The 12,112-nt window shown below is 45.1% G+C and overlaps 1 protein-coding gene across 1 annotated transcript in view; it reads left to right on the forward strand.

Annotated features, from left to right (window-relative positions):
• The window catches only part of LOC141051123 (uncharacterized), a 168,866-nt gene that overhangs the window by 44,480 nt on the left and 112,274 nt on the right, over positions 1-12,112 (forward strand). Inside the window, exons 8-10 of the mRNA XM_073548011.1 lie at positions 11,435-11,534; positions 11,669-11,848; positions 11,931-12,048. Of these exons, the coding sequence (XP_073404112.1) occupies positions 11,435-11,534; positions 11,669-11,848; positions 11,931-12,048 (398 nt within the window). The remainder of the gene's footprint in view (positions 1-11,434; positions 11,535-11,668; positions 11,849-11,930; positions 12,049-12,112) is intronic.

The following is a 12,112-nucleotide window of genomic DNA, read 5'->3' on the forward strand; positions in this document are numbered from 1 at the left end:
ACAGCTCTGCTCCGTGCACCTCGTACACACACGGCTCCTCTCCGTACACCTCGTACACACACTGCTCCTCTCCGTACACACACGGCTCCGCTCCGTACACCTCGTACACACACGGCTCCGCTCCGTACACCTCGTACACACACGGCTCCGCTCCGTACACCTCGTACACACACGGCTCTGCTCCGTGCACCTCGTACACACACGGCTCTGCTCCGTGCACCTCGTACACACACGGCTCCGCTCCGTACACCTCGTACACACACGGCTCTGCTCCGTGCACCTCGTACACACACGGCTCTGCTCCGTACACCTCGTACACACACGGCTCCGCTCCGTACACCTCGTACACACACGGCTCCGCTCCGTACACCTCGTACACACACGGCTCCGCTCCGTACACCTCGTACACACACGGCTCTGCTCCGTACACCTCGTACACACAGGGCTCCGCTCCGTACACCTCGTACACACAGGGCTCTGCTCCGTACACCTCGTACACACACGGCTCCGCTCCGTACACCTCGTACACACACGGCTCCGCTCCGTACACCTCGTACACACACGGCTCTGCTCCGTACACCTCGTACACACACGGCTCCGCTCCGTACACCTCGTACACACACGGCTCTGCTCCGTACACCTCGTACACACACGGCTCCGCTCCGTACACCGCGTACACACACGGCTCTGCTCCGTACACCTCGTACACACACGGCTCTGCTCCGTACACCTCGTACACACACGGCTCTGCTCCGTACACCTCTTACACACGGCTCTGCTCCGTACACCTCTTACACACACGGCTCTGCTCCGTACACCTCTTACACACACGGCTCTGCTCCGTACACCTCGTACACACACGGCTCTGCTACATCTCCCCTGTAAACCCCTCCTGACCCCACACAGAAACTTCCCCTCATCCAGCACCATGACAACCAGCACAGCAGAGTCCTGCATACACTGAGGCCCCTGATCATGTGACCCCTGACTCCTCCCCTCCTGTGACCTCATCCCAGGTCCTGTGCGCACAGAGCAGCCATATATGTGGAGTGCGGCTCTGCAGGTGGAGGTAGGTGCTGGAGATTCCCCATTACTGGGCTGCACAGGGGGCAGTAACCCCTCCATTCCCGGAGATAGCGCCCCCTGCAGGTGGAGGTAGGTGCTGGAGATTCCCCATTGCTGGGCTGCACAGGGGGCAGTAACCCCTCCATTCCCGGAGATAGTGCCCCCTGCAGGTGGAGGTAGGTGCTGGAGATTACCCATTACTGGGCTGCACAGGGGGCAGTAACCCCTCCATTCCCGGAGATAGCGCCCCCTGCAGGTGGAGGTAGGTGCTGGAGATTCCCCATTACTGGGCTGCACAGGGGGCAGTAACCCCTCCATTCCTGGAGATAGCGCCCCCTGCAGGTGGAGGTAGGTGCTGGAGATTCCCCATTACTGGGCTGCACAGGGGGCAGTAACCCCTCCATTCCCGGAGATAGCGCCCCCTGCAGGTGGAGGTAGGTGCTGGAGATTCCCCATTACTGGGCTGCACAGGGGGCAGTAACCCCTCCATTCCTGGAGATAGCGCCCCCTGCAGGTGGAGGTAGGTGCTGGAGATTCCCCATTACTGGGCTGCACAGGGGGCAGTAACCCCTCCATTCCCGGAGATAGCGCCCCCTGCAGGTGGAGGTAGGTGCTGGAGATTCCGCATTACTGGGCTGCACAGGGGGCAGTAACCCCTCCATTCCCGGAGATAGCGCCCCCTGCAGGTGGAGGTAGGTGCTGGAGATTCCCCATTACTGGGCTGCACAGGGGGCAGTAACCCCTCCATTCCTGGAGATAGCGCCCCCTGCAGGTGGAGGTAGGTGCTGGAGATTCCCCATTACTGGGCTGCACAGGGGGCAGTAACCCCTCCATTCCCGGAGATAGCGCCCCCTGCAGGTGGAGGTAGGTGCTGGAGATTCCCCATTACTGGGCTGCACAGGGGGCAGTAACCCCTCCATTCCTGGAGATAGCGCCCCCTGCAGGTGGAGGTAGGTGCTGGAGATTCCTCATTACTGGGCTGCACAGGGGGCAGTAACCCCTCCATTCCCGGAGATAGCGCCCCCTGCAGGTGGAGGTAGGTGCTGGAGATTCCGCATTACTGGGCTGCACAGGGGGCAGTAACCCCTCCATTCCCGGAGATAGCGCCCCCTGCAGGTGGAGGTAGGTGCCGGAGATTCCGCATTACTGGGCTGCACAGGGGGCAGTAACCCCTCCATTCCCGGAGATAGCGCCTCCTGCAGGTGGAGGTAGGTGCTGGAGATTCCCCATTACTGGGCTGCACAGGGGGCAGTAACCCTTCCATTCCTGGAGATAGCGCCCTCTGCCATGTGTATATGGACTGTAATAGAGTGCTGGCTGGGCTCATGTATACAGGGGAGGGCGCTCTGGTTTGGGGTCAGATGACGCTTTCTCTCTGGGGTGGAGATTAGATTACAGGGAATAATGGAAATGTCGGGTTTTTCTCTCTATAGAAATCTGGAGAAATGGAGAATCTGTCATTTCCCTCCTTTTGGCTGTAATAGTTTGGAATAAAGGGATTTCCCATGAAATGTCTGTGGCGTCGCTCCTGTGCTGAGGACGCTGATCCTGAAGGAGCAGAATATGGAGAAAACCCGAGCGCTATACATTATTATTACTACTAGACCAGCCAAATTATCAATAGTAATGCTCCCCAAGAATTAAGTAGAAAAACCCAGGATCACCTCCAAATGGAGTACAGATCAACACCGGAGCGTTCAAATAGTAAAATATAATTTCTTTTATTAGTACAAATGTCAAACATTTAAAAGACATACAAGTTTCCAACATCAGTGCAAAAAAAGGAACCAACAACTCCCATTATTTATATTTCTGCTGCATAGTATTGAACCTCATAGCTGGTAAGCAATCCATTTGTGTATGCTGCTAGAAACCTATACTAAAAATGTCTGCTGTTTAATGAAACATGCAGAGTATATTGACTGCACAGCACACGCCCATCGGCTCAGAAGAACACTAGCCTGGGTGCAGTCAATACACTCTGCATGTTTCATTAAACAGCAGACATTTTTAGTATAGGTTTCTAGCAGCATACACAAATGGATTGCTTACCAGCTATGAGGTTCAATACTATGCAGCAGAAATATAAATAATGGGAGTTGTTGGTTCCTTTTTTTGCACTGATGTTGGAAACTTGTATGTCTTTTAAATGTTTGACATTTGTACTAATAAAAGAAATTATATTTTACTATTTGAACGCTCCGGTGTTGATCTGTACTCCAATTGGAGGTGATCCTGGGTTTTTCTACATTATTATTACGTCTAAGGCTCTGGGCCCACAGGCAGAAAGCAGCGGCACTTTGGACCCAGCACACGTCCGCTCCATCTAATGCGCTGTCGGCTTTTGAACACAGATGATTCTGCGTGTGTTGATTGAACCATGTGGAATCACTGCGTCCATTACATTGTACGGGTGACTATCTTGCGAAGACTGTGCGTCACTGCAAGATAAATAGACCTGCTGCGGTCAGGAAAGGCGCGTCGCATGTCCAGTTACGCAGGGGAGTCCCTGCACGCATAGTGGAGATGGGATTTCATGAAATCCCATCCACTATGCTGTAACATCTGGCCGCTGCGGGTTGGTCTCGGCAGATGTACACAGCGTCCAACCCGCAGCATTTACTGACTGTGGGAACATACCCTAAGGCCTCGTTCACACGGCCGCGTTTAACCCCTTAACCCCCAAGGGTGGTTTGCACGTTCATGACCGGGCCAAATTTTACAATTCTGACCACTGTCCCTTTATGAGGTCATAACTCTGAAACGCTTCCACGGATCCTTGGGATTCTGACATTTTCTCGTGACATATTGTACTTCATGATAGTGATAAAATTTCATTCATATAACTTACGTTTATTTGTGAAAAAACAGAAATTTGGCGAAAATTTCACAATTTTCCAACTTTCAATTTTATTGCCCTTAAATCACAGAGATACGGCACACAAAAAACTTAATAAGTAACATTTCCCACATGTTTACTTTACATCAGCACAATATTGGAACCAAAATTTTTTTTTGTTAGGAAGTTATAAGGGTTAAAAGTTGACCAGCGATTTCTCATTTTTGCAACACCATTTTATTTTTACGGACCACATCACATTTGAAGCCACTTTGAGGGGTCTATATGATAGAAAATACCCAAAAGTGACACCATTCTAAAAGCTGCACCCTTTAAGGTGCTCAAAACCACATTCAAGAAGTTTATTAACCCTTCAAGTGCATCATAGGAATTTTTTGAATGTTTAAAAAAAAAAAAATGAACATTTAACTTTTTTTCACAAAAAAATTAATTCAGGTCCAATTTTTTTTATTTTACCAAGGGTAACAGGAGAAATTGGACTGCAAAAGTTATTGTGCAATTTGTCCTGAGTACGCTGATACCTGATATGTGGGGGGAACCACTGTTTCGGCATGTGGCAAAGCTAGGAAGGGAAGGAGCACCGTTTGACTTTTTCAACGCATTATTGTCAGGAATTGAGATCGGACTCCATGTTGCGTTTGGAGAGCCCCTCGTGCTTAAACAGTGGAAATCCCCCACAAGTGACCCCATTTTGGAAACTAGACCCCCAAGGAACTTATCTAGATGTGTGGTGAGCACTTTGAACCCCCAAGTGCTTCACAGAAGTTTATAACGCCCGTGCGTGAAAATAAAAAAAAAATGATAAACATGATCTTTTAGTCCCCATTTTTTTTATTTTCCCAAGGGTAACAGAATAAATTGGACCCCAAAAGTTGTTGTCCAATTTGTCCTGAGTACGCGGATACCCCATATGTGGGGGTAAACTACTGTATGGGCACACGGCTCGGAAGGGACATAGTGACGTTTTGGAATGCAGACTTTGATGGAAAGGTCTGCAGGTGTCATGTTGCATTTGAAGAGCCCCTGATGTGCCTAAACAGTGGAAACCCCCCCACAAGTGACCCAATTTTGGAAACTAGACCCCCCCTAGGAACTTAGGCTAGTTTCACACTAGCGTTTTTTTGCGCTGCGCTTCGTGCGCAATAGAATCGCATGCAAAAAATACATCATGCGTTTTGTATGCATTTGCTTTTTTAGGCGCATGCGTTTTAACCAGTTCCTAGCCATGTTAACTCTTAAAACGCATGCGATTTTTAAACGCAGGCGTGCGCATTTTCATGCGCACACCTGCATTCCCATAGTCTGTAATGTGATTTTTTTTTTTTTTTGCGCATTCCATGCGCAAGTATGCGCATGCGTTTTTTTGAGACAGGCCGGACGGACCAAAAATGCAACAGATTGCGCCCGACGCGCCTAGGCGCACACTACAAAAAAACGCATGCTCATGAAAATGCATACGAACGAGTACATGAAATGTAAAGTGCTGCGGAATATGTCGGCGCTATAAAAATAAAATGTATTATTATTAGTACATACGCTAGACCATGCACCCCCATGTTAAAGATAGGGATGCAGGTCGCATCATCATGGACACGTACGAAGCGCAGCGCTAAAAACGCTAGTGTGAAACCAGCCTAAATTAGATATGTAGTGAGCACTTTGAACCCCCAAGTGCTTCACAGAAGTTTATAACATAGAGCCATAAAAATAAAAAAATCATTTTTTTCCCATAAAAATGATATTTTTGCCCCCAATTTTTTATTTTCTGGACCCCAAATGTTGTGCAATTTGTCCTGAGCAGGCTGATACCCCATATGTGGGGGTAAACCACTCGTTGTGCGCATGGCAGAGCTTGGAAGGGAAGGAGCACCGTTTGACTTTTTCAACGCAAAATTGGCTGGAATTCTGATCGGACGCCATGTCACGTTTGGAGAGCACCTGATGTGCCCAAACAGTGGAAACCCCCAATTATAACTCCAACCATAACCCCAACACACCCCTAACCCTAATCTCAGCCCTAGCCCTAACCCTAATGGGAAAATGGAAATAAATACATTTTCTTTTAATTTTATTATTTTTCCCTAACTAAGGGGGTGATAACGGGGTTTTGATTTACTCTTTATGGCGGGTTTTTATGTTTGGCAGCTGTCACACGCTAAAAGACGCTGTTTATTGTAAAAATAGTTTTTGCATCACCACATATTGTGAGCTATAATTTTTCCGTATTTTGACCTACTGAGTCATGTGAGGTCTTATTTTTTGCGGGACGAGTTGACGTTTTCATTGGTATCATGTTCAGGCACGTGACATTTTTTGATCGCTTTTTATTCCGATTTTTGGGACGCAGAATGAACAAAAACCAGCGTTTCATAAATTTCTTTTGGGGGGTGCGTTTACACCGTTCCGCGTGCAGTAAAATTGATAAAGCGGTTTTATTCTTTGGGTCAGTACGGTTACAGCGATACCTCATTTATGCCGTTTTTTTATGTTTTAGCGCTTTTATGCAATAAAAACAATTTTATATAAAAAATAATTATTTTTGCATCGCTTTATTCTGCGAGCTGTAACTTTTTTATTTTTTCTCTGATGATGCTGTGTGGCAGCTCGTTTTTTGCGGGACAAGATGACGTTTTCAGCGGTAGCATGGATATTTATATGCGTCTTTTTGATCGCGCGTTATTGCACTTTTTGTTCGGCGGTATGATAAATCATTATTTTTTGCTTCATTTTTTATTTTTTAAGGGGTTCGCTAAAGGGGTTAACTAATGGGACAGTTTTATAGTGCAGGTCGTTACGGACACGGTGATACCAAATATGTATACTTCTATTGTTTTTTGTTTTTTTGTTTTTTTTATTTCCAAGAAATGAATTTATTGGGGAATATTTTTTTCTAATTTATTTAGCGATTTTTATTATTTTAACACTTTTTTTTTTTTACTTTATTACATTGTCCCAGGTGGGACATCGCTGATCTGTCACATCACAGATCACTGTGACAGATCAGCGATCTGTCACAGGCAGTGCAGCAGGCTTCCTCGTGCCTGCGATTTGCAGGCACTGAGTAAGCCAGCTCCATGGGCCCCCGAAGGTCCCCGTCGCCATCTTGGATTCGGGGGCCTGCAGGGATAGAGCCCCCCGCAGCAGCGCTGCACATTGCTCTGCCGTGGGGGGCTCAGGGAAGCACGGAAGGGAGCCCCCTCCCTGCCGATGCTTCCCTTTAACTCCCGGCACACCGTGATTGTGTTTGATCGCGGTGTGCAAGGGGTTAACGTGTCGGGGGCGGTCCGTGACCGCCCCTGACACATAGTGCCGGGTGTCAGCTGTGATAATCAGCTGACACCCGGCCGCGATCAGCGGCGCTCACCACGTGGGCGCCACTGATCGCGCTAGAGGTACTATCCCGTCCATGGGCATAGGGGCCCGGGTCCCATGGACGGGATAGTACGTCTGATGTCAGAAAGCGGTTAAAATTAAGGCAAAAAAGAATGCTTTATCATCATACTGCCGAATAAAAATTGAAATAACATGCGATCAAAAATACAGGTATAAATAAACGTGGTACCGCTGAAAACGTCATCTTGTCCCGCAAAAAACAAGCGGCCATATAGCTCCATCACCAGAAAAATAAAAAAGTTATAGCTCAAAAATAATTATTTTTTATATAAAATAGTTTTTATTGTATAAAAGCGCCAAAACAGAAAAAGATATAAATTAGGTATTGCTGTCATCGTACTGTTCCGAAGAATAGAACCGCGTTATCAATTTTACCACACAAAGAACAGTATAAACGCCCCTCAAAAGAAATTCATGAATTGCAGGTTTTTGTTCATTTTGCCTCCCAGAAATCAGAATAAAAAGCGATCAAAAAACATCATGTGCCCGAAAATGGTACCAATAAAAATGTCAACTCGTCCCGCAAAAAAACAAGACCTCACATGACTCTGGTCCGAAATATGGAAAAATTATGGCTCTCATGTGGTAAATGTGGTAATGCAAAAACTATTTTTTGCAATAAAGAGTCTTGTGTGTGACAGCTGCCAGACATAAAAACCCACTATAAATAGTAAATCAAACTCCACTTTATCACCCCCTTAGTTAGTGAAAAATAATAAGATAAAAAAAGTGTATTTATTTCCATTTCCCCGTTAAGTTTAGGGTTGGGGCTAAATTTAGGGTTGGCATTAGAGTTAGGGGTGTGTTAGGTTTGTGGTTAGGGTTAGAGTTAGAATTGGGGGGTTTCCACTGTTTAGGCACATCTAGAGCTCTCCAAATGCGACATGGCATGTGATCTCAAGTCCAGCCAATTTTGCATTGAAAAGTCAAACGGCGCTCCTTCCTGTTATGAATGGGTCACCGTGTAGGAGAGCAGGTCCAGGCTAAGCCACAGAAAACCAGAGAGGATGGTAACTAAGTGGATTGCAGAACCCTGATCCTAACCACACAACTAGCAGTAGCCGTGGAGCGTACCTACGATGATCCTAGACGCCTCGACACAGCTGGAGCGCTAACTAAGCCTAAAGCAAGAAAGGGGAAATCTAAACTGCCCCAGAGCAGACCTCAAAGGAATAGATAGCCCCCAAACATATATTGTCGGTGAGACAAGATAAAAACACAAACACAGGCTGGAAAATAGACTGAGTAAATGATGGGGCCCACACTGACTAGACAGGAAAGGAAAGACACTGTCTGCAATCATGCAAAAAGTCCAACACGTCTGATGCAAAAAACACTGAAGTCACACGACTTCGCCCCCCGCTATATCAGCACTCTGGTCTCTTTTTGCTCTGCTTTCAGAATATACCAATCTAACAGGGGATAAAACAAACTGGCACAAGCAGTAACATATGGGCGGTGATTCAGCACAGCCCCAGCCGGAGCTGGCTGACCCACACCAAGAAGAGAGAGACAAAACCAGATCAAATGCAAACAGAATAGCAAGTAAACCACTTAGCTGAACATGCAGGGACAGAGCTGGAGAAATCAGACCTCAGGAGGAACAGGATGCAAATCACAAGCAGGGATAGAGGGAGTCGGCTGTCTTAAATCCCAGTCTGAAACCCCAGATCTCCAATCGTCATCATTATCAGGTGGCAAGCCTCTGTCAATCAGATCAGCTCCATTACCTCTAGTAACCATCAGAGGGAGCCCAGAAAGAGAACTTGCAACCCCTCTGTCGATCTGACCAGCTCCACTACCCCCAGTAATAACCAGAGAGAGGCCAGAAAGCGAATTCACAACACCTTCCCTTCCGAGCTTTGCCAAGCGGCCAAAGAGTGGTTTACCCCCACATATAAGATATTGGCATACTCGGGACAAATTGCTCAACAACTTTTGGGGTCCAATTTCTCCTATTGCCCTTGGGAAAATAAAAAATTGGGGGCGAAAAGATCATTTTTGTGAAAAATGTTTTTATTTTTACAGCTCTACATTATAAACTTCTGTGAAGTACTTAGGGGTTCAAAGTGCTAACCACAAATCTAGATAAGTTCCTTAGTGGGTCTACTTTCCAAAATGGAGTCATTTATGGGGGGTTTCCACTGTTTAGGCACATCAGGGGCTCTCCAAACGCGACATGGCATCCGATCTCAATTCCAGCCAATTTAGCATTGAAAAGTAAAACGGCGCTCCTTCCCTTCCGAGCTCTGCCATGCGCCCAAACAGTGGTTTACCTGCATATATTGGGTATCAGTGTACTCAGGACAAATTGTACAACAACGTTTGGGGTCCAATTTCTCCTGTTACTCTTGGTAAAATAAAACAAATTGGATCTGAAGCAATTTTTTTGTGAAAAAAAGTGAAATGTTTTTTTTTTTGTTTGTTTTTTTTTTTAAACATTCAAAAAATTCCTGTGAAGCACTTGAAGGGTTAATAAACGTATTGAATGTGGTTTTGTGCACCTTGAGGGGTGCAGTTTTTAGATTGGTGTCACTTTTGGGTATTTTCTATCATTTAGATCCCTCAAAGAGACTTCAAATGTGATGTGGTCCCTAAATAAAATGGTGTTGTAACAATTAGAAATCGCTGGTCAACTTTTAACCCTTATAACTTCATAACAAAAAAAATTTGGTTCCAAAATTGTGCTGATGTAAAGTAAACATGTGGGAAATGTTACTTATTAAGTATTTTGTGTGCCATATCGCTGTGATTTAAGGGCATGGAAATTCAAAGTTGGAAAATGGCAAAATTTTTGCCAAATTTCCATTTTTTTCACAAATAAACAAAGAAATATCAAAGAAATTTTACCACTATCATGAAGTACAAGATGTCACGATAAAACATTGTCAGAATCACTGGGATTTATGGAAGCTTTCCAGAGTTATTACCTCATAAAGGGACAGTGGTCAGAATTGTAAAAATTTGCCTGGTCATTAACATGCAAACCACCCTTGGGGGGGGAAAGGGGTTAAAAATAAACTTAGCATACAAATTGGCCATTTTATGAGAGACCATCAACTGTGACAAGGCATGCCCCTTTGATGGAACCCTAACTTACTATTCCTTTCCTATCAAAAGGTATGCCTTGTCATGGATGACGGCCTCTCATGAATTGGCCAATTTTTGCGCTAAGTACCTTCACTTTTTAACATATACAGTTCCAACTTTATATATTACAAGTTTGGATATGATAGAATTTCAGAGTGCAGTTTTATTTTCTTGGTTAACTTGAATAGTTGTGATGGATTGCCTTTCTTCACACTTGTCGTATTCTGTTTGGATGTATTGGTCAGTTTTTTGATTTATGTGGATTTGAGAATTGACTTTATGGTGCGCTTAGCTAATTGTCAGCCTATGAGTGACTGGACGAGTGAGTGTGGGAAGCAGAGTCCTTCATTACAGTAGCATCCAAGGTATGTGTTTCATGAGCGAACGGTGTTCTCGAAAAATTAGTGGCAGCATTAGTGGATAGAACATGTCTGCCTGAATGAGGCCTTATTGGGGTTTTTACTCGAATACAATTATGTATGTCGAAAAGAGTTGAAATTCAAATAATGTTTTGGAAGTTTTCTCATACTGTCTAAAGGATTAACTCTTTGTTGCAGTTGGAATTTGCACTATAAAACACCTCTTCATTATGATATGATTTTAGTCTTGCTTTTTCATAATGATTACTTGTATAGCTGAGCAAATTTCCTGAAATTTCGAGCTCAATTCAGCTGATTCAGTAAATTTTTATTACGTCTGAATAAAATTGGTCCAACTAGAGACTGCCCCGAATGTCATGTAAGAATGTTTATTATGCTACGCGACCTCTCCAGATCCCAAAGCTTAATAAATCAAAGAGACTGAAAGGTTCTTTTTAAATCTTCAGGTTCTCCTGCTGCTGAGGCTAGAGATCATTTGTACTGTACTTGTGAAGGTACGACAAACATTAACTTCAGTCTTGGAGGAGAAACCGTAATAAGATTTTACATTCATGTACCAGACCTTATGATGTCACACTGGCTTATCTTCTCCCCATTTAGGTATCTACAATATTGTATCTTCTCAGTGAAAATCTTCTACGTAAAGAATTTTTCTGATAGACCTATCAAGGATGGATAGGGACATGAAAAAGATGGAAGAGATATTACACTTCACCCTAGAGATTCTCTTTCGGCTAACTGGAAAGGTGAGAGATTCTGATGATGTCACATTATCTCATCTTCTTATCTATGAGGATAAAAGATAGACAGAACTGAAGAGGCGAGGGGTAACGATTAGGATGTCTGTAGTTAATTTATTAATATATCTCTACATAACCAGGATTACACAGTAGTGAAGAAGACCTCAAGTGAGCGCTGTCAGGCCGCAGTGTCTGAGGGATGGGCAAGACCCCTGAGTCCAATCATGGGGCCTCCAGCTCCTTTCCTAATACAGGAGGATATCAATGACCAGAAGATCCTGGAACTCACCTACAAGATGATTGAGCTGCTGACTGGAGAGGTGACACTGCTGGGAATGCTGGGACATTATACAGTAATGCTATGAAGGGATCAGGGGATGACGGTATCATTGTATGTGTCAGGTTCCTATAAGGCGTCAGGACATCACCGTCTATTTCTCCATGGAGGAGTGGGAGTATTTAGAAAGACACAAAGATTTGTACAAGGACATCATGATGGAGTTTCCCTTCACATCATCAGGTAATAGACTGTAATAAATACACATGACTTATAATTATCTGTATGCAAAGAATGAATTCAGTCC

This window comes from Dendrobates tinctorius, unplaced genomic scaffold (assembly GCF_039654945.1).
Source record: "Dendrobates tinctorius isolate UK_male_01 unplaced genomic scaffold, ASM3965494v1 ptg000155l, whole genome shotgun sequence".
NCBI lineage: Eukaryota > Metazoa > Chordata > Amphibia > Anura > Dendrobatidae > Dendrobates > Dendrobates tinctorius.